The sequence below is a fragment of the Falco biarmicus genome, chromosome 8 (assembly GCF_023638135.1).
Source record: "Falco biarmicus isolate bFalBia1 chromosome 8, bFalBia1.pri, whole genome shotgun sequence".
NCBI classification, from domain to species: Eukaryota; Metazoa; Chordata; class Aves; order Falconiformes; family Falconidae; genus Falco; species Falco biarmicus.
In genome coordinates, this window is record NC_079295.1 from 4,577,059 (window position 1) to 4,600,559 (window position 23,501).

The 23,501-nt window shown below is 44.2% G+C and overlaps 1 protein-coding gene across 1 annotated transcript in view; it reads left to right on the top strand.

Annotated features, from left to right (window-relative positions):
* Window positions 1–23,501, top strand: part of TMEFF2 (transmembrane protein with EGF like and two follistatin like domains 2) — a 131,085-nt gene that overhangs the window by 58,132 nt on the left and 49,452 nt on the right. Inside the window, exon 5 of the mRNA XM_056350265.1 lies at window positions 18,662–18,758. Coding sequence (XP_056206240.1) covers window positions 18,662–18,758 — 97 coding nt within the window. The remainder of the gene's footprint in view (window positions 1–18,661; window positions 18,759–23,501) is intronic.

The window sequence follows — 23,501 nt, forward strand, 5'->3', positions numbered from 1 at the left end:
TGTATAAACCAGAGCGCACATGCCGCACAACGTCCCAGCCTGGGTTTGCTCTTCACCCCATCAGTCCATTCACATGATTCTACTTGCACCCAATGTGGAAAAGCGGCATTAAAAAAAAAGTTTGGAAAATAAAGCAGGCAAATAATCAGGCTACAGAGATGTGTCTGGGGTTTTTTTAAAGTGTATTCACAAGTTAATTCAGGTAGGAAATTATTCTGACAGGTAGAGAGTAAAGTTTACTCCCGTGGGCTATTTGTGCTTTATTTAGGGTTTAAATGAAGCGCAAAAGCTCATGAAAGACACAAAATCCTTCAACGTGGAAGACAACCCTCTGGAAGTGAAATACAGCTAATCCAACGCCACCTTGCCCCACAACATTTGCAATTGCTGCCCAAGAGGGTCGGCAACCCCAGCCCTTGATGCGCCAGTGGACCAGGCTCAGAAAGCCAGTTTCTCCAGTGCCTCGCTCCACATGCAAATGGTCTCTTTTAAGCTCGCCTGTGCATGCTTCAGGGGTGCTGGGCTCCCAGGGAGGATAAACGCCCCTTGGAGACACAACCACACGTTGCTGTCGACAGGGATGTAAGCAGAGGCAGGCACCCAACCTAAACTGGGACAGCCCCGGACTGCTGGTAGCTGGCAGAGAGCTTTTTAATGTGTATTTTCCCTTGAATGAGTAGTCTTCTGTTCTTCCTACGGTTAAAACACAGACACGAGCTATGCACCTTGCACTTACATTTTAATGTGGAAATATTATTGCAGAGTCTGAGGTAATTACCCAGTTGTTCCTTTTACTGCATGTAATTACAATAAAATACTACGGGGATAGTTTATGGCAACTCAGTGTAAAAATAAGGTACATGAAAGCAGTGGTTAGGCTAGGTGATGTTTACAATTCTTCCACTCTGAACAGGCTTTTGTAGAGAAACGTACCCATGTCCACCGTATGCTAATTAACTTTTCCTAAGAAATGTTCATGGTGAACACCCAGAGCTTGGTCTCAACCTGTTAGGAAGCAGCTCTGCTCTGCTGCAGTCAAGTAGGCATCCACCTGAGAGGAGCTGAAGGGTGGCCTCCCCTCGGTGCTGTACGTCAGAGGCCACCGCATGTCTTATGTCCTTGACCACCACATGTGGATGGGATTTCTCCCAGGGGTTTTCCTGAAGCCAAATTTACAGTGTTATGAGCAAGAACAACATTGCATCATCTATTGCAAATACCTAATATGTGATAATGTTGAAACTGTTCCCCACCATACGGGGCCATCTCCTTTTTTTCTGTCTCTGTGTATGTAAACATGGGGTTGTACTCCTTAGCTACGTTTACGTTGCTTGGTTGTGCTTACAGGGCCTGGCTGCCTTCCATATGATTTTTTTTTTTTTTGTCCAGATCCCCTCTGCCCATGTTTGAGGGGAAGACACAAGGGGTTTGGTCTGTGCTGAAATAGCATCCGTACCATCTGTATGTGTTCTGTACGTATTCATACATACAGATTTATTGCATTGGGGTGGGTTCAGGTGGCTTACCTGATGCTTAACTGCCATTTCAGGGACTAGGCTTTCTTGCTTCCTTACCTCTGAGCTGTATCTACTCAACCAAACATAAAGGGTTTAATGTGATTGTTAGCAGAGGTAATGGAGAGAGTCCCATTGATTAGAACAGGACCTGAATCAGACCCTTCATTTTTCCCCAGCTGTCACATGGGACACATTTATTATGATGGCCTTTTTTTTTTTTTTTTTTCCTCTCATTAGAGTTCACTGCAGACGTTTTTTCCATCATTATCTAAGAATTTTTGGAAGGAAAAGTTGCATTTTAAAAAGAGCCTGCCTTGCTGCAATTTATTCAGCTCACCGTTTCCTGACTCCAGCTGTGCCCTCTTGCTCTAATAGGGTTAAAGAGGTTGAGCTCCCCCAATGCACTAAGTAGGGAAAAAATCTCAAGGTGATCAGGAGCCGTGCATGTAATATTCTTAACTGTTCTGTGCGTCATTAAAATGTTCATGCATTTCATGCACTTCTGGCTAAAAATTGCCCATTCAGCTTTAACAGCTAATTACAAGAGTGACCAGGCATTCATGTGGCCCATGCGTGCTTATTGGATATGACAGATGGATATGTCCGGACCTCTGATTCATCATTTCATATTTCCTTTCTGAAAGGCTCCGCTATCAATGTGCAAATAAACTGTAATTCTGCCCCGGGCCCAACTGCTCACAAAGGAAAAAGGAGGGGACAGAGCGCACCCGTGTAGCGTGGGTGCTAGCTGCGAACACCGGAGGCTGAGGAACCTCTGAAGACCAGCTTGGCTGTAAAAGGGCTGCTCGCTCCTTGGAAACGGGAACGGAGGGGACAGATTTTGTGCTGTGCCTCCGGCAGATGCGGCACAGAGAGCACAGCTCCAGGGGCTGCAGAACAAAGGTGGCTGCGAGCCCTCTGCGCCGCGTGACTCCGGGCTCTCGCACGGGCCGCTGAGGCTCCTGACACACATTCGGGCAGTGCAGGCTGCGCTGGCTGGAAGCAGGGCTCCCGGGGCTGCCCGGCCTTGCTGTCCGCAGATAGGGAGCTGGCACGAGGAGCTTCGTTCCCTCCACCACCTTCTGCCCTTCGCATCGGGGGCACCGCCGCCGCAGGGCCCGTGGTGGGTAGCATCGGTTTGGCGTGAGGGTGGGGGGCTGCTGGGCAGGACCCCGGCCCGGGCAGGACGGGTCCCCCTGCGTGAGCGATAGCGCTGGAAACCCATTACCGGCTGCTCCGGGACAGGCAGTACGTTACCGGTGTTCCTGTACCAACGTAGGTTTTGCAACCCATGTAACAGAACACTTTAAAATGTTTTCCCGTTAAAGAGATCTATGCCGTTTCTCTGAAAGGTGTTTTATTGTAATGGAACAAAAACTTGGTCAACTGGAACAGGTATTTTCAAACCACTTGTCTAAAAAAAGACACTTCTCTCCTGAGAGAGGGAGAAGATGCGGTTGGCTCCCCTGCCTCTTCAGGATCAGAAGAAGAGCTGAAGTCTTGTCCACAAGTTCCTAGATGTAACCAAATCCTCCAAATCTACAGGAGCCAGGAACTTTTAGAGATGATGCAAAAATACGTACTGGCCTCATACACGGGCAGACATCACACCCCCAGCTGACATAAGGACATTTTAATTACATTACCAAAAACTGCCCCTTGATTTCAATGGGAGTTTGTACAAGTAAAGGCTGAGCCATGCATAGTATGGAGACCAGTTGTTGCCTAACCTGCAGAAAAGTGACGATATAGTCGGAGACATATAGTTCTGGAAGTGGCTTCTCATCCATCCTTCTCAGTTCTGATGGGAACAACTATAGTTAGATGGTCCCTTGCAGAGATGTACACGGAGTGGTCTCAGAAGCCACTTCTGAGCACACCAGCTTCATTCTGCTGTGCCCCGTTCCAGCACATGGTAATACTTAGAGGTTGGGGGTGAAAAAAAAAAAAACCTAATATCTAACTTAAATCTTCCTTGCTGTAAATTATATCAATTATTTCTTGTCTCAGAAACAGTGCAAGTGGAGAACAATTCATTATCCTTCTTTTTATAGCAGCCTTTTTAACGTTCCTTTCTATATCAGACAACTAGTCTCTTTTCAGTCTTCTCTGGAGTAAAAATTTTCCATTCCCCTAAGCTCACCTCGGAAGTCGTGTTTTCTGAATCATGTCATACTTGCAGCTCTCCCTTGCACTCTGTGAAGGTGGCTGCCCCTTCTTAAATGCTCTGCTGGAGCATTTCTCTACATGAAACCAGAGCAGTATCACGCAGAGTGGGATAAGAATGTCTTACAAACACGTCAAAACAGGATGAGGTGGGGCATAAATAAGGCATCAGACTAGCCAAAATGCTGATTTATTTTTTCAAGCCCAGAATAAAATTGGGATTGAGGTTTCTTCTGCATTACACATTTTTTTCTGCCAGTTGTCCTGTTTTGACCTTTCCTGTCCCCAGGAGGTATGTACTGACAACTTCTATTGTATTAAAACAATCTGGTCCTAGTTAATCAATGAGCAAGGCTCTCAGTCTGTACTGGGCTACGTGTCTGCATTTCCTCCTCTAAATCGTTCATGCTTTTTCTGTTTTGATGTTCAGCCACTTCATTAATAAAACGTCTGAGAAAATTGCTTACCCTCTCTGTCAAAGGATAGTGTCCTGTATGTTCCATATCTTGTAGGTCTGCGTTTCCCCTAAATAAGTGTTCTTACTCTGGCTTGGATTTCAATTTAAAAAAGCATTAACCCAATATTTACTCAGCGTTGGCAGCAGTAGACCATTCATAGGATTTTATGTCCTGAGGGTATATAGCTTGTTCCCTTCATTGTTCATTAAAAACAAATACGATTTGCACCCTTTGTCTATTCCCTTTAAAAAACCTCCACCCTTTTACTCTGCCCACCAGCGAACATTTCATTATTTATTGTTTAATTGCTGTTTCATACTTGGCATAAAAGATGTAAAATAGGATGTGACTACCAGAGGAATAATTATTAGTGGGGAACAGAAGAAAAAGAACCCCAGACATCAGTGGTTGTGGAAATGCTGTTTCTCACTTGGCGGCATTTGGTATCATTAGCCATGATAGCAAACCCTCTCAGCTGGCATGGTGAACCCTCGCACCATGAAGCACTTGTAATCGTTCCTCTGTGGCGCTGCACCACAGAGAGACACCATTTTCTAACTCGTTTCTATTGTTTTGAAATGAGATCTACAGTCTGTGGATGCGACCTCTTGAAAGGAGCTCCGTGCTTGATCGTCCTCGTCGTATTTAGCTGGGGTTTATAGTGTCCACTTGAGTCTACTGACACAGTGGGTGAGAAAATAGAGAATTAATCTTCTATCACATTCCCTTCTGTAGAGAAATTTCCTAATTAAACATTGCAGAAAATTACTTGAAAAGTAGCAGGAGGAGGAAAAAAAAAATCCTCCCTCTATTGTGGGCATGGGCAATATTAATTGAAAAATTGTAATTTATTCATGCAAAGCTTCTAACTGCACCTCATGTCTGCAGTGATTTTCCTAATGTGGAGCTAGCTTTGCTCCCAACAAGGACTTGTGTTAGGAAACTAGAAGGACGTACTATAATTACTGTTTTGCTTCTGGTTGGTTTGCTTTGGCTTTTCTGTTCGTATTTATCTGTGTTTCCAAATTTGAGAAAAATCCCTTGATAATTGTCCCTTCTCTAAGATCTTCTCACTGTGGCAGTTGTCTCACACACTGAGACTTTTCCATTTTAATATTCTGGTCTATTGGCCACTAAGAGCACGGATAAGATAACGAAAAATGAAAGTCCCCTTTTTTAAGCATTTTTGTTTTAAAATGACAACTTTAAATGTATTACTCTATTTAGAAAGAAAAATCTGAGTGGATGGCATGATGGGTAATGATATGTAAATGACCATTCATGCATGAAAATCAGGGCCACAGTTGAATGTATTAAGCAATGACTGATATAATCATTATTTTGGATTTTGCATCTGAAGAGGGGGGATTGCAGATATCAAGTGAATTGCATATTTAAAGAAAACATGCGTGTGTGTGGAATAAAGAATGTTTTCGACATTTTTGTGTTAAGTATCCTAGCGTTGTGCGGTTTGGACTTAAATAAGGTCAATATGTTGGGTTTATGCTTTTCATATTATCTCTGGCTCTCGCTTTGGCAGATCCTCCCTGTCCCTGTTTGTGCAGCATGCCATCGAAGTGCCAAGTTTGTAATGTCAACTCTCTTCAGCTCCCTGTAATGCTTTTATCTACAGAAAGCTGCCTACCGCTCACGTGGGGGGAGAGCTCAGGGAAAGCCAGTTGCTCACATTTGGAAAAATATGTAAAAATTCATCATCGCTTGCGATCCCTGTGTCGCTGTCATGCTTACACGTGCTTCCCACGCTAGCAGAGTGGTGTGGGAAGGTTAATGCTGGAGGTCTCCTGGAGCAGGGAGCTGGCAGCCCCCATCGTGGGTTGACACTGGTCCCCATCTCCGCGCATCACAGATGTGCCCAGGGTCCTCGCTTAGCCGGCAGTTTCTCTTTCAAGGGTGGGGGTGGCTGCTCTGGGGCTTGGGGCCGTGGCTCTGGGGTCACAGGCTGGGAAGGGGGTGGGCAGCACGCAGGCACCGATGCTCCGTACGGCTGCTCCTTCATCCCCCAGCCCACACGCTGTGCTGCTCCTGCTGCTACAGACAGGGAAACGGGACCATAACGGGGGCTCAGAGTGCACCTGGTATTCACTCATCGCTGTAAATTTGTAGAACTTGTACCTATAAGTGTAGACATATTCTGAGCAGTGCTGCCGAAGTGAAAGCTGTAGGTGCTTTCTTCTGGTGACCAGGGGTGGCAGGCAGCGGGAAGGCTGTCTGAAGCTGGCCCAGAAAAATGAGGAAAGTGTCTCTGGGGATCCTCGCCCGGGAGGTGACAGCAGAACTCACTGCTTTGCTCTCTAGCCAACGCTCTGCGGCCGTTCTGCTTTTAAGGTGCCACTTGCATGGGGAGACTGGTAGTCAAGACTGAAATAAGGAAAGGATGTGGTATCGCTAGATAGTTGAGACAGTGATGTTTTCTTGTCTCATCTCATTTTGTATTACGAACTTTAAAGAAAAAAGAGAATTCCATTTTGGAATAGGAGAAAAATAAGCTTCTGTTACACAGTATCTACATTAATGGATTCCTTCTGTCAAAGGCAGAAAATAGCTGTGTTACTAAAGATAATTAATGCATCTGGAGTTTGGAGAACATTATGCTAAATGTCCATGATACATTCTCTGTCCCCTTCGGCAGTAGCATATGATCAATTTTGCTGCTCTGTCCTTACCTAATTATTGCTGTCGCTAATGAAGGGAAGTAGAGAAAAACATGTCTTAGTAGGTTAATAAGCCATCCAGAAAATTATATTAGCCTGATCAGTCCTTAATGATTATGGTTTCTCATAATATTAGATCACCTGAAAGGTGTTTTTCATAGGAGATAGGAGGGGAAGTAGGTATCATTTTGTAGCCATTCTTCCAGGTGTGCTCAGTTGGCGTTTGGAGAGAAAAGCAGTCAGACTTTGGCTAGCCAGTTTTGACTGCTCTTGCAAACATTGATTCACTTAGTGGAGCTGGGTTTTTTTATCATTCAAGCATCTGGAAGGGCAGCAAGTATGGGAGATTTTCGATCTTCCCTCCTTCCACAAACATTTGTGGCGTTGGCTTTCACCTGGGCTGATGGCGTGCGTGTTCTGTGTCGCTTTTCCTGAGTTTTTGTGAATAAGCTGGCAGTCTCAGATCAGTCTGAGCAGCTTCCAACTGGCGTTTTCTCCCTTCCTCTCTCCATGATGATACACCTTCATTTGCAATCTAGTATCTGGTTTAGCATCTGTTAGGATTTCTTTCATTTGTTTATTTGTTTGTCTCGTTGATGCTTCTTTAAGCACTCGTGTATGCCAGTACTGCAGCGTACTCAGAAGGTGTTTATTTTGATGAAAGCATTTCTCTTAGAGCATGGCCAAGGCATTAAAATGAAAAGCAGAGGGGAATGATCCTCAAACATCAGACTTTTTCTTTTTTTTTAATTTAAAGATTTTTCCCAAATTAGACTGAATCACAATCCTCCCTTTTAATTTGTTAATTACACTTCTGCAATGGTAATGCAATCAGTGAATATAGCTAAAGTGTTTGTGTGTGGGAATCAATATTAATGAAAAAGAGCATATTTGCAAAGTGTGGGATGTATCAGCTGTTTGCTTTGCATCCGCCTGCCAGTGTGAGGCTCCTCTAAACCGGACCCACCGGAGCAATGCAGGGAAGCGCAGTTGCGGGAAGAGAAGGGGGAAAGTCTCTCCAGGTCATTCACTCCCTGTAGTCCTTCCTACATTTTCCATACTCAAGGGACGGGACGGAGCCGGGTGCACAGCTGTTCGGGCAGGAGGGGTCCACATTTTGGGCAGCACAGCCCTCCAAGAGCTCAAGCTGAGCAGCTGCGGCACCTTGGCCAAAGCAGAAAGTAGAGGTTTTCGCAGCCTGCCTGCCCTCAATGACTTCACAGGTGACAAAACTCTGAGCGAGCTCATAAAGGTTAATCACAACTAAGTGAGAATGAAATCTGGCATTTTCCTGCTGGGCTTCCAATTTTCTGTATATGCAGTGTATTGAAGCTAAGTGAGATTAAATGTTTAAACCTTTCGTGCCATATGGCTCCCCCTATATCATAAACACATCTGTAAAATTATATTCAAAAGGGCAACATCGTTCTGGTGTAAATGGATTCAGATCCACGCTTCTCCTCTGCTCACATCAAGGCTGAGTTTTGATGTGTTGTACTCAACCTGTTTGTCCTCTTAGTGGAGGTCTGGGAGGTTTTTCCCTACACAGTCATGTAAATTTTAGTTGACAGCAGAAAAATAGATCCCCAGTTTATCCACAGACCTAGCCCGTGGAGGCTCCTTCTCCTAAATCTTTGCCACCCTTCCAGGAGTGACTCTGCTACTCCTGCACTGCCTTGCCTTTCTCCTTAGGCTGCCAGTATTCGTTACGGGTTTTGTGCTGTGGGCACGACTATTCCACTGCATAAACCGAGGAGTACAATCAGCCAGTAACGGTGCTACTCATGCAGTGCCTGAGCCTGCCCACTAATAATGGAAATGAAAACAAAAACCATGGTTTGACTGATTTTTTTTCCTATTTGTCCCAAAAGGTCATCTTACTGCTGAACGTGTTCATGCAATTAACTGACACAGTATGTTTTCTTGTTTGTTGAGGAACAGGGTTATAGAAAAGACAGAATCTATGTTACATAAATGTGCATCTTCTTCTGCAGGACTTAGAAACTTTGCAGTTGCCCTCGTCTTGGCTTCTAACAAGTTTCTTAGGTGCCTGCACTCCTGCACACCCTGAGCTACAGCAGAGGCTGAAGGACTGTTAGCTAGCTACGGGCTTGGGAAGGCAGAAAGACCTTTACACGTGTCAGGAGAGATGTTTTTACAACTAGCTCTGAGCTGGATTTCTCTTTTTTTTTTTTTTTTCCTTTTTTTTTTTTTATTGTTAAATAGAAATTCTCACAGAGAAAGCAAACGCAGGGATGAGCCCTGGTTTTACAGGTTTAGAGGATCAGCTCAGCAGTGACAATTGCAGATCAGGGACTGCTGCTGCGGAAATATTAAATTCTTTTGGGGCAAGAGCTGGGAAGGGGGATTGGGGATTGCCCTTTGCATGCAAGCTGACCGCTGAGCTGGCGGAGGAAGAGGCAGATAAGGAACCATCTGTCGTGGTTTAAAAACTGCATAGGTGTGGTGCTTAGGGGCATGGTTCAGCAGTGGGCTTGGCAGTGCTGGGTTGACAGCTGGACTTGATGGTCTTAAAGGTCTTTTCCAGCTTACATGATTCTGTGACTCTGTGGCTCCCAACCACAAGGGTACTGCCTGGCTGAGCATGGCTTGTGACCACCAGTTCTGGCACCTGACTGAGCTCCCTGCTTCGGAGAGCCTGTTTCAGAGCATGGCACTTGCCTTCTCCACTTCTGAGCTCCGGGGCAGCTCCTGTGCTCAGTCACGTGCATGTAACCTGCACTAGCACCCCAGAAATAAACAGAAAGGAGTATAACATGGAAGAAAAGCAGACTGGGAGAAGAAAACTGCCATGCTCTTCTCAAATTCAGTGAAAGGTATTTTTACTTTCAAGTAAATTTCAAGTCATTTTTACAGTAGAGTCACTTTACACCACCCTGAATATGTAAATGGGACATAAAGTAAATTGGACTTTCACTTGCTCTGACACTCCTTTCCATTGCCAGAGTGATTTACAGGAGCCTTAGTGGAAATTAGAACCAGGACCAGTGTCTGCGGTCTGCGTTCTAGGATTTAAAACCAGTCATTTCCCAAGATAATTGTGGTGCAGTCAAGACTAGGCGCAGCTTCCTAAAATTGGTTAATACCCAGATTTGGGTTTCTTCAGTGGCTTAAATGGAGTGGCGTATTATCTCCTCTATAGTCTGCCTAAAAGATAGATTTGATGTCTGCAAGCAAAGACATGAAATTGCTATAGGCTTCCACTCTTATAGCCTGCCACCTATTTGATTTATGCGATAAGTGATCTCAGATGACCCTCCAAGGCACTGAACCATTAGAGAGTTATGTTGCACAGCGATAAGAAATCTTCAGAGATACCTAAATCTTCTTTTACCACTGGGAGTTTCATCTGTTCCGGAATAAAGAACATTTTTATGTATGATGTTGCTATCTTGCTAGCAATACTAATATTCAAAAGGATACACAGACTTAAATCAATAGCAAAGTGACAAAGACCTTAAAACTGAAGTAGTCACCAAGTGGATGCTAGACAGCTCTTTTAGGTTTTATCTTTGTTCCTTTCATTCTGTTTCTTGAAAGATGAGTAGCTGTAAGGGTTCACATTCAAGCCTTCTGTTAATCTTTCCACCAGGTAGGAAGCTGGCAAAAGCATCCTTTCAGCACAGAAAGCCCTGGAAAGTCCCATCGCCCATTTGGGAGTTCCTTCTTGCAGGCTTTGTGAAACCCTGGGTTGGATCCTTCCTTATTTTTTCCACTGAATTTCTTTAAATTCAGTGATCCGGGTTCGTCTCTGTCTAAACTGAATAGAAGTGCTTAGAACCTCAGGTGGGATGCAAATTCTTGACAGAGGTCAGGGTAATTTCTGTGGTTTACATCCAGCTGTAGCCTCTTCCCCTGCAGAGGAAGGCACTGCTGATTCGTACTCCTCCAGCTGAAGTTATGTCTAATGCAGTATTTGCTTGATAGAATTTGCTGTAAGTGCAGTCTTACAGCATGTGTACAGTCCATATGTTCTGTCCGTCAGATTATCTTTGTGTCTTGTGTTTCGTGCATCAAGCGTAAGGTACCCGGCAGTAAGCTACTGTTTCAGGCAGCATGGGATGCAGCTTCTGCCCAGACATACAGGAGGAAGAGGAGGGGCCAGAACCAGTCCCTGCTTTTCAGCAGAGCACGAAGATGCTGGGGCTCTTTGCAGGTCTGCAGGGAGTGGGTGTTTGGCAGTTCACAGAAGGGATGAAGAGGGTTTTGAGACTGGCCTGCTCCCCTCCCTTCTGGCATGGATGGAGAGCCAAGCCAGCCGCAGGTGGCTCACACTTGACTTTCCTTCTGAGGAACCTTTGACGGCCATTTTTTCTGACAAGTAAGAAGAGCGTTGCGGTATCGGGTACTTTCCTGGACTGCAGCTTCCCATCTCCCTTGACACAGCGCTGAGGTTTAATGATCTGTGTGGCCAGGCAAGTCAACCTGAGGGAAGAATCTGACATCATCTTTTTCTGTTTCTCCTTGATCCTGAGAAATCTTTTGGTCCTTGCAGTTAGGACTACAGTAATTTCCTTCCGGGCTCTTTAATAATGGCCTTGATTGGTGACTCGTCGCATTGCATCCATCCAGCTGTGGGCATGTCCACTTGGATGTTTTGTTCATGCTGTTGTGCATATTTAAATACATGACAGCAGGGAGTGATGCCACAAAAGCTTTGGCAGCATCAGAGGCATTTTTTTACAACAAGCTGTATCTATTCCTTGAAAATTCTCCTGCAAGGAAGTGATTTCTCTTTAAAATTAAATTAATACAAGGCGGAGATGAATAGTCCCCATGTGCTATTTGGCTTTTTACTCAAAGCTGTTTATGAGGGGAGGCTCTTGGCAAAATTAAATGAGCCTCCTCTTCCTCAAACTGGCAAATACTGTCAATGCTGGTCATCGCACACCTTCATAAATCTGCAGTGTTGGCATCCCACATACACCAGGCAAACATCAAATTTTGTAGGGGACCACACAAGGGTGCAATAATCACAGCTGTTTCGTGTCAGCATTCAGAAAGCTTACAATAGGGTTTTATTCAATGAGCCATTCCTTTTGAAATGCCATTAGAGATACTTGCTAGGAGAAACTGGCCTAGGCTAATCATATTTAATTTTTTATCAAATGCACTGTGGGAGCAGCGGGGATGTGCACGAGACAGAAACTAGCAAATGGTGTTTATTTAGAACAAATAAACTTTGAGTAAGAATTGAATCTGTTTCCTCTTAGCCACAGTTGTACAAGCCACAGGCAAGTCCCGACAGAGTCTGTAGGGGCTCATCTCCTTATTTCAGACCCAGATGCACTTGGAGACCTCCAGTTGTGCCTGCCAGAAGGAGAGAACTGCAAGCAGATAGATGCAGAGGAGCAGTTCTGCTCCGGTGAAACTATTCCTGTCCCATCCACTTTTAGCCACAATAAATGAGGTTCAGGAGGTGTGAAGGCTACCTACCCATCTCACCTCCAAGCCCCCGGACTGGATGATAGCTGGAAGTGGCTTCTGATGTTCCTAAGACATTGAGCTGAGTGAATTGAGAGGCATGTGGCTTTGCATGGGCCCATGTCTCTCCCCACAGCAGCAGCACCTCGTCCGCAAGGCTGCCGGAGCTGCTCCATGCTGGGCTCCGTGCCGGGATAACTGCCACTGAGAAATCGGGGGAGGAGGGAAAGGAAAGAAGGTAAAAGAGAATGGGAAGGCAGGAAGGAAGACAGGAGTTAGAAGATAAAGATGGAACTAGAGAGAGGTGCTTAGCAATAAGGTGAAGAAAATTTTATATTAGTATTTACTGAACTCAGGGCACTTCCCAGGCACTGTTTTACTGCACTAATTAGACCGTGTGAGGGCAGAATCAGGGCCCTCGGCACAAGGTGCGGGTGAGCTCAGCACGGGGCCTTGCACGAGAGTGAGGTCTTTCAGAAGTGCTTCTTTCCTTTCCAACAGAAACTCAGCATTGCCCAGAAAAAATCATTAATCAGCCCTACAAAAATAATTTGTTTTTAAAAATCATATACTTGATGGTTTCTGATATTTATTATACTCACAGGCTTTTTCTCCACAGCTCTAAGGCTTAGACATACCTTTCAAAACAAATATACATATAAACTGCGCTCCTTACACATTGAGATAGTCCACCAGCTGTGATTTTAAGAGAAAATATAACCTGAGAGTCACAGTAGAAGTCTGAGAGCTGGAAAACACTGCAAATTGAGTCTGACTGGCATCAAAGCAGTGCCAGGCTGTATCTACATGGTCTTTAGCAAGAAGATAAGAGCACATTTTATCAGCAATCTGAGCTGGCTGGATACATCTTGTTCCTCCCTGAAAAGCCTGTTAGGTATTTGCATCGAGCTGAACTCATCCCGTTAACCTTTTCCAGCACATAGCTGAGAATGGCAACGTGGAGGTACCCAAGATGGGACCTGAAGCGATACAAAGGCTGGGAGAGATGGGCTGGTTTCCAGGGCAGCCAGCTCAGGTATGGCACATCCCTGGTCCTGCTTAAATAGCTTTCCCATCGCTAGCGGAGAGGTGGCTTCAAGGACTGACCCTTGGCGCTAGGGAGAAACCCATCAAAGGCCCGTTGGCACAAAGGAGAGTGTGTCGGGTCTCTTTAAGTAGTTCTGAGTCAGGTGCTGAGCAGGATAGACATTGCTTTCTTGTGCCATAAGTAATTTCCCCAGCGTGTTTGTGGGTGTGAAAGAGCAAATTTGTATTTATTGAGATGGAGCCGGACGGCAGGAGTAAAGCAGAATAAGGCCTGTCAGAGTTTGGATTTATTACCGATACGGTAGGCCGTTTTCTTTTTCATTTTGACTGTAATGCCGTTCTGAGCCTCTGCCAGACTTCGAGAGCAGAGTCATTCGTGAGTCGACCCCCTGCTTCGCACCCATCATTTTTCTCACTTTGCAGGTTTTGACTGAGCTAATGCTTTCAGGAAAAAAGACTTATTGATCAGAGTGAAGTTGCTTGCAGCATCTGGCCTGTTACTGGTCAAGATTGTGAGGTGGTTTTAGCCATTTGGTAGAGGTGCAGGTAGTGTTTGTTCTAACACTTTATTAATTCTGCTGGCTTCTCTGTCCTGGTTTCTCAAAGCTTTCTCACTTTGTCCACTCGTCTTGTCACCTGCCCAGGGCACCCCTGTTAGGACTGAAGCATGTGACAGGATCACCTCAGCTGCTCTGGAAAGCGTTCTTCTCCTCCTCCTCCTCCTCCACATTTTAATTCGCATATTGTCTTTCATTCCAAAATATTAAAATGGCCATCAACCCTCATCTCAACGTGATTTTTGTTATTACCTAGCTTTTATAGCTAAAAACAAGTGGATATGCTGGTAGGGTGAGCTAGAGCAAGCTTTGTTTGAAGGTCTTCTTTCAACAATAGCAAAGATGTCCCACCATGAGGACTGAAGTCAGAATCAGGGATTGCAATGAACACGTCTGATCCCATCAAAGGAAGACTATGTAATACGAAAGACAATCATAGCAATTCCTTATAGTGATACTTCTGTATGTTCAGGTATACGGTGGTGATGTTTTATACTGTTCCTTTGTTGTGTTCTCCACTATAGTTACAATATATTGGGTAAGGATTATTCTAATAGTGTTAGTAGTCCTGCAAAGCCACGTGGAAAGTGAACTGAGACTCTCTTGAGTTTGCCCTGTTGCCTTCAGAGGTGCATTAGCAAAGAGATATTGAGATCTTTGTGTTTAGCAAGTGTGGCCACCTAATTGTCTCTCACCTTCCTGGCTTCCCTTTCCACTTCCATTTACTCCTCACAGTATGGTGGACCCTCAGGCAAGATATGTGTGTGTCCCTTGTGCCACTTAGGAAATAGGTGACACTTTGAATATCAGATCAAGACTGTGAGCTGCTGTGCATACTCCTAACCATCCCACTGGAGCTGCTTTTCTGGAAGTTACAAAGAGTTGTTTTCCATCCTGCTTTTGACACTTGTTGAGCAACTTGGGAAGACTTGGACCGAGGGCTATTCAGAAGCTTGAGCACAGTTTTTGATGTCCATTTGTTAAAACAGCTAAACCACCAGTCATCAACTCCTAGTAGAGCATGAGCCTGGGAAGCTGTGTGGATAAAGTCACGGCATGATCTGTTGGGGCTGTGGCACCTACAGAGGACTCTTGACTCAAAGAGATGGAAGTGCAAAGAGAAAGTAGAGGTGTCTATGGTGAGGGGACAGTTTGGGACTTGTAGTTTTCTCCTGATGTTACAGGAGATAAGCACAGAGCCAGACCAATCTATCAATGATACTTTGTCTGTTTTTTCAGCTATGTAAACAAAGTAAAATGTCTCAAAAAAGGTTTTTTTCTTGTGGGATTTGCAGGCAGTACTGATATTCTCGAAATCGCATCTAATGTGAGTGCAGTGAGAATGCCAGAAAAGGGCCAAATGATTAAAACAGGAGCTGTTGTGGTTACCACAGTTCATTGACTCTAAATTGTGTGTAGTGCCTTCCCAGCTAAAGAATTTATATTGCTTAGCAGATTGAGGTAGTCTCTGAAGTGACTTTCAGATAATGTTAGTGACCTTCTAACCCATGTTAGCACATTTTCTTGAACTCTGGAAGTTGCTAATCTTGCTAATACAAATAGAAACTTGCAGCTTAACATTTCTCAGTTGCGTGAGTAAGAAGCAGTGGGCTTCAGCGATTATCCTCCCTAGAGCCCTGCTATGTTCCTACAGGATCTTGGTGTCAAACCTCAACAGTTGCTAATATGAGAACTCTGTAATGTGCGTGAGCAAAAGAGGATCGTACTCCTCTTATTTTTAGAAGTGGAATCCAGAAATTAGATTATTATTGCTAGCAGGATATTTTTTTTTTTAGTTGGGATATGAAAGCAAGTGCAAATCAACAAGTGCAGCGAGGAAGTAAAAGAAGAGTCACCTTAGAAAATGAGCATCCACTGGTCCTCGAGCTATAAAGCAGCAGGAAATGTTGGGAAAATAACTCCTTCTAAGATGTCCAGATTTATCAAAGCACTTACGTGCATAGTGTGGAGAATACAAGCCCCTATGTGTGTCAGTCCTGGGTGTGGGTGCACATGCCAGTGTGTATGTTTGTGTTGGGAGACAAAACACACTTTTAGGAAATGCAAAGAATAGTATTATCTGTGGTTACTGAAAACAGGAAAAAAAGATAAACGGCTGTCTTTTTAAATCAAAACTGCTGCATGCTTGGTCATTGGACAATGACAAGGTGCACATTGACTATGGAATGCTCAGTGCAGAGCTTCTTCAGAAAAGTATGAAGGAGTGACCTATTATTTTCTAGTAGAAAGTAAGAATTGCATTGTGCTGTAGTGTGGATGTTATTCTCTAAATCAGTTACTTCTCTTCAGCATGCGCAATCTTTCAAATGCCTTCCTTTAACGACTTAAGTAGCTATTTTACTCAGTTTGTGATGCAGAACGGTGTGAAGTCCCTGGTCCAACCACACCTGCTAGACGGTTACAAATGGAAACTTTCCAGGGAGGGATACAAAATAGGGCATATGTTTTTAATTAAAAGGAAATAGAAAGGAAGTGATTTGCAGAATAACAAAATAAAGAAATTATAGCTCTTGTCCATAAAGAATATATTCTCAACCTGCTGAACTGAAGCAGTTGGTCATATTCCTGATAGGTGAGGAATGCTCAGCTGTCATAAGAAGTCTTCTGCCCGTAGGTCCCATTGTCCTTTGCATGCAGTCATTCATTACATGTTCTGTCTAATAGCTTCACCACTGGAAATCCCCTGCCAAAACTGGCTGTCAAAGTTACCTCCTCTGTAAGAGAGATTTCTATATTTAAAATGTAAATGAAACTTAGCGAAAAACGCAGGCCTGGGTGCAGCTGCAGGGCGGCGGGGAGGAGGTGTACAGCAGCATGAGCCTCCCGGTGCTGTTGGGTCAGGATCACACAGGCGACACAGAGATGCTAATGGCATGAGAACATGGCACTTGGACACCTTGTCCACACTCTTACATTGGCTCTTACAAAATATGAGCTGACACGGTTCCTTAATCATTTAAGGAACCAGAAACCCCACAGCTCAGACCCTCCCTACAAAGCCTGACAATGCAGCAGAACAAAAACCCAGTGTATCTTTTCCGAGATTCCACTTTGGGAGTTTTGACATGAACTTTATGGATATAAAGGTGAGCAAACTTGTACAGATAGGGCAAAACCCTCTTTTTTTTCCTTTTAGGATAATCAGAATGTTCATCATAGGTGAAGGTTTTCAGTTTGATATAGTCTAAATTCAAGCATGACTGATAAGAAATTGCCACAGCATAGCTCATAACTAAACATACCAACACTTCCTTTGTCTATATTAAGCCTCAGGAAAAAAACTTCTTAGACAAGCCATCTACTTTAGGTGTTTCTGTGGTCCGTATCACTGTAGTGTATCAGCATATCACCATCTTTTAATATACTCGTTTACATATTCTGTGTTGGCAGACAGTGGTATTTTCCCCATTTTACACTGAGGAGAACATGACAGAGGGCTTGTCCAGAGTTAAGAGAGCATTTCTATTGAAAAACAAGTATTGGGGTCACACTTGCTCTTCGATGGGCTAAAGCCCTTTGTCCTCCAGCAGCTCTGTGAAAGCTTGGGACTTGTATTTTCTTGAGTAAATAACAAAAGCAGCCTACCCAAGGTCACTGCAACACGACAGCCTGCAGTAACAACCCGCTTAACACCTGGGTTAACAGTCTCATGCAGTGGATGTACAACATCAGGCAGGTGATTTGACCCATCAGTGTCACTGGGGCTACCAACACACTTCAGCGCATCCACCAGCTTTGGTAGGTTGGATCCAAATGTGCGGTAAGCCGGCACCGCAGTGCTGACACCAAGTGAAAGAGAGGAATGAAAGGATGGCACTGCAGAGGCTGCTTATGCAGATAACAACATCAGTCAAAGCTGACTGGTACTTAAAGTCTGGGTTGTTTTAATTATTCTCTAACTGGCAGAAGGATATCGTGAGGTACAGTGTCTTGCTAGAAAGCAGCGTCTTTCGAAAGATATTAAAAGGTGCTTATATACTTTAATGCAAACAGATTATGTTTCTTTTGGATCTTGTAACAAACCCTCTTCTTGGTGCCTGCCTTAGTGGTCTCTCTCCCTGTCAGTTGTCAGCCATCAATATTTTTTAGCAGTCCTCTTCCACCCATATTTTTTATTTTCCCTGGTCCCTTCACATTTTTGACTTAAGAGCCAGGTGCAAACCTTTCACAATTGCAGACATTGGTGTTGACTTCCCTGGCTTTCAAATTCAACCTGTGCTGGAGTTCGTCCCCTCCTCTGGACAGTGCTAAATCTTTCCTTCCAGAGATAACTAGTCCTTGGGGCTCATGGCTGTGCTTCTGAAGAGAAAAATGTTTTGCCTTTGGAACGGACTAGATTGCACCACACGGCAGGTAATTTCAAAACGTTTTCGAGGGAAGCATCCCCTTGGGTCCATCTCAAGGCCCTTCAGCGGTAAAGGACACCAGGCAGCACGTGATGCTATCGATACACCTCCGCTACTGTCCCTGGGAGCAAAGCAGTGAGGCATGGCGGTGACACAGCGTTCCCGGGTGCAGCTCGAAGGGGTCAGGGTTAAGTGGAAAAGGAAGAGGAAGGGTCTTGCTCCACTTTCCTTTTTAACTCCGCAAGTCAGGGAATTTATCACAGGCCAACGTGGAAGTCTCTGCGTTGGCTCCGTTCAGAAACACTGTTGGCCACCCGTCGGCTTTGTGAGCAACACACTAAGCTGACGCAGTGCATAGATTTTTCTAGAGAGAAGTGCTTTGCTACAGTGCTGTCTTTACTAATGTATATTCTTTTGCTTTCCATCAAACAGTCAATGAAGGCTCAGGTGAAACCAATCAAAAAGAGACATCGACCTGTGACATTTGCCAGTTTGGGGCAGAGTGTGACGAAGATGCAGAGGATGTTTGGTACAGTAATTTGGTCTACTCTTCTATTTTAATGAATGTTAGAATATTTAAAGGTACTGTGGTTTAGAAAGCATTACAAATATTAGATATTCAAATTTCTGCACCCAGAGATTCATTGTACAGTGATTGAGGTGGTTGTTACTCTGAAAAAATGTATAAAACAGTCTGGTTAATAATTTTGGAACATGCAATTTAGACAAAATCTAGAAACACAGTTATCCGTTTTGTTGCTGTTATAACTTATGTCATTCCATCTGGGGTTTTACAGCGTTATACTTTGGTAAAAATAGAATTGGGAAAAACAATTGACCTAAAGCTTTTCAGGTTAAAAAGTATCATTAGTATTATCATCATGTTAATTCTTATCTGGCATTAGAAATGCTGGGAAATCTGTCTCGCTTTTTCCTAGTTGCTGAAGTTGAAGACCTCACCCTCAAATGCTTGAAATAATTAGAGTGTACATTTAGATGTTTTCTCGGTGGAAGTTGTTTTACTTTTTTTTTTTTTTTTAAAGAGGTATCAAATTTATTCAGGGTTTTTTTATTATTTTAAATCTTAACTACATAAGCTGAAGGGAAATAATTCTATCTACTCACTTCTTTTTTATTCATTTTGCCTAGAAACTATGCAAACATACATTAAGCCAACTTTAAACTAATCATTTCATTGTGATTTTGGAGCAGCCAATAGATCAAAAAAGCCGCTATTCACAGAGCTGTACTTCTAACGCTGCCTTAACACCAAGCCTTGTTTTTCTATCTAAGTAATTAATACAACGGTAGAGAGACAACAAAATAACCATGCAAATGTTAGAGCTGTTTCTGGCTGCTGCTGCTGAAGCTGTGAGCTGGTGGCCGGTGAAGGATGGAGGCAGAGACTGGGCAGTGAGGTGTCGGTAAAGCAGTGTTGCCCAAACTGTAACTTGGACAGTAGGCTTAGAGCAGAGAGGAGTCAACGAATGAACGGTGAACATGATAACTCGGCCCAGCGCTGGGCAGCTGACCTCACCCTGCACTGTTGGTCAGGCATGGAATAATGAACATTTCTGCTGTTCAGTGAAGAAGCTTAGGAATATGGTCACAGCCATCCATTTGGGCTCATTTTGTTTTTTTCTTGCCAGGCTTTCAATAATCTCCAGTTCTAGTCTTTAAGAAACACCAAGTAAACAAACCACAGCAGCTTGGCTCTGGCTGCCATCGTGGAAAGGGATTGTGGTGCTGAAAAACAGGAGCAAGGTGCAATGAGAGTTGTGTGGAAGAAATTGCTTAATGTTGATTGCTTAAGAAAATTACCCCAGGTATCAGGATTTTCATTGTCTCCTTGACCGGTTGTCCTTGAGAGTTTTGGTGGTGCAGTGTAGAAGGAAAACCATGGTAAAATTAATATATCAAAATTCACAGTCTAGTGCTCGTGTTTTCATAATTAAGTGCACTTCGAAATTGGAAGGCAGGAGAAGAGAGGGGCAAGGAATAAAATTAGCTACAAGATAACATTATTAATCATAAGCACTGAGTAGCAGTGTTTATTTTTTTCCAGAAATAGCTTGGTAAAATAAGCTGATCCAACTTACCCCAGTAATGTTCCCACTGCAGCTTTTGTGTTATCTAATTCCTCCCCTTTGAAACAACTTGGCTTATACGGAGCAGTGTAATGACTGCAGGAGCTGAAGTTCTCAATCTTTATTGACAGGCAGTCTTTCTGCAGGGCAAGATGCTTCTGGGGCGGGAAGCAGGGAAGGGCATTTACTGGGAAGATGCTGCCAGACAAACTGTTAAAAGGCAGGAAAGCAGCTTTCCAACCAGAAGTACAAAGACCATGTAAAGCCTGTTAAAGGTCTGCTTTGAAGTAAACAACTTCATATGCCGTAACAGAGCCCTGTTTTCCTGTCTCTGCCCCCTGATTAGTCTTGGATAAACGTCTTTCTAAAAAATGAGCCTTCTGGTGTTAGCTCTTTGTTATTCTTATTTCTAGAATAAAAGCGGACTATGTACGGAGGTCCTAGATCCCCCTTTCAAATGTGCGTTAATTGAATTTCCATGTTTGGCACCAGCTAGACATACTCCCCCACTCCCCCTGCCAAGATGTGTTGTACGGAAAACGTCCTTAGATTAAGTGGGAAAAGAAATCTCCGTTCGTTATTTGATCACTGGTTTTATGCGGATCAGATTTCAGATGTAAGCAGGGCTCCGTCAGCTACCTCACCTGACTGATGAGGTTTGTGAAATCCAAATGGGGTCAGTGGTTCCCGGTGGCCCCGGGACCTGTTGTTAGGGGATGATGAGCCCAGCACTGGCAGCATCCCCCATCAATCAGGAACGATTTGAGGGTGCAGGGTCAGCTGCCTGACCCGTTCCAGGTGACAGGGATGCAGGCTGGTAGCAGAGCCAGACCGCAGAGAGCTGGAGATGTGAGGCTGGCTCTTCGCCTAATATTGCTAGGGTGCCAGAGTAGATCAGAGAAGAGAGCACAGGTGTGATAGCAGATGTGGTTGGGCTGCTGATGATTTAAAGTGACAATTAACATTATTCTACATTGCCACAGTCTGTTATTTTGCAGTCCCTTGTCTCTGATTTAACTCTTTATTTTTTCTTTTTTCTTTTTCTTTTTTTTTTTGGTTATTCATTGCCAGTTGTCAGTCAGCTAAATTGTGCTATTCTACTGTGCCACCACTATTTTTAAATCTTTTTATTTGTGTAAAACCAATCTGTTAATGGCTAGACTCCTGGGATTCTGATAGGGGGTTTGGCACATAGAAGACTACTCGAAGGCGTAAGAGGTGTGTGAACATTTTCTGGAAAGTACAGAGAAAAGGTGGAAACGAACCCACCGTAATAACAAGTTTTGTACGGCATGGTAAAGCATACGTGTACTATTATCTTATTCTACAGCCTAATATCATGAGAGTGAATGCAATTTGGCATTCCATTAGTGAATCTCTTTCTCTAGGTTAAAAACAAAGACTGTTCAGTTGAAAGTCTTTAACATCTTGCTACTTTAGTATGTGAAAGCTTCTTGTCACTAAGAGGATCGTGTATTACTGGCATTATTCCCACCTTTAATGCATTTTGCACCAGTGGGCTTCATGAATATTTAAAGCAGGGCAGTGGCTATGCTCTTTAGCACTGGATTGCAATCTATTGGTAAATCAGACATTTAGTGTTGCTTACTTGGGGTTTTATTTCTGAGCTCGCTAAGGAATAATTGATTTTGTAAGACAGGGCTACTCAACGTAACACCCCGAGAGATATTCTTAAAAGGAAATGAAGAATGAAGCATAACATTCTGAACCATGGTGTATTTCTAAGATCTTCCAAAAAACATCTATGAAATACTCACCAAATGGAGTGCCCACTCATCTGCTAAAGTGGCTTAGTGTCAGCACATAACCACATCAGAAACCTGGATTCCAGTATTAATCTCCTCCTTATGGGCCACTGAGGAAATAAGAGCACTCTGTACACTGGACAAGCCATGGTTTGGAGAGATACTGGGCAGCTATTTCAGGGGTCCGCAATGCGTCCAAGTAAGTGGAAGGAGATAAATAATAGGAAGAAGCCCTCTGTTGAGTCTCCTGTTGGAAGACACCAATAGACAGGACAGGAGTATTTTCTTATAACAAGATTAAAGCCTGCAAACCTCTGACTTGTAGAGTTAATCAAAATCACAATGATGAATTGGGGTTAAATATGCATGCTTTTCCTTTGAATTTCAATATCAGCAGGTCAGCCAGCAGCAGTCTCAAAGTGCAGCATTGCCCGCAATAAGATGCAGTTTGCTAGCTGTAAGACAGGCATGCAGAGATGTACGATGTGCTCAGATGAGAGTGCTTTCCCTGCAGCCGGGTAGTGTCCGAGGAGGTGAGGAGGCCATCTCCACAGATTGCTCCTCTTCCTTCCCCTTCCTCCCTCCTGGAGGTTGCAGGTAGAGGACAGAGGCAGCAATAGCCCTGCCACGCGCTGCCTGACCTTGAAATGGGCCTTGCACCAGTGATAAAAAGGGACGTAAATACTCCTGCTGCTTCCTGCAGCTCGGTCCCACACACCCCAAGGATTCCTCCTTGGCTGAGCATAGGGGTTTGTGCTCTGCTCTAGGCACCATACTCATGGTAGGCAATTTTCCTCCCCCACCACGACCCTGGCCCGTGCTGGAGAGGCCTTTTCCATTTCTCACAAGTAGGCGAGGATCCCACTGGGCAGGTTCAGTTCAGGAGAAGATGCTGAAGCCATTCCACAGGGACACTGTGTCCCTGAGGACCCAAAGCTGGCGGCTTGGAGGAAGGCATCCAGGCCTGAATGAAGGGCTTGGCAGTTTCAGTGTCTAGGTCAGCGGGTGGAGGAGGGAGCGTGGCCTCAGGCGTGCTGTGTGGCTGGGTGGTACTCCCAAGTGACGTGGTGACATTGCAGCATAAATTCCAGCAGGTCCCTTGCGGCCTGTGCTTCTGGCCGCGTGGCTCGGACACCCAACTCCACTTACCCACAGCAGACAGGCAGACAGATGGACACACACACACAAAACGTATTAAGAAGATGTACTATTTCAGTCCTTTGTTTCATATTTCAGTGCTAATCACTGATATATATATATAGTTTGGGTAAATGCTCCTATAAGGCAAGACATGAGGATGGTGAAACTGCATTCTCATGCAAATAAGGAGCACTGTACATGGGAGATATTTGTGCAAATCATGCAGCTGCCATCTGCAGCGACCTCTACAATCGATATTGCTCTAGCAATCAATATTTA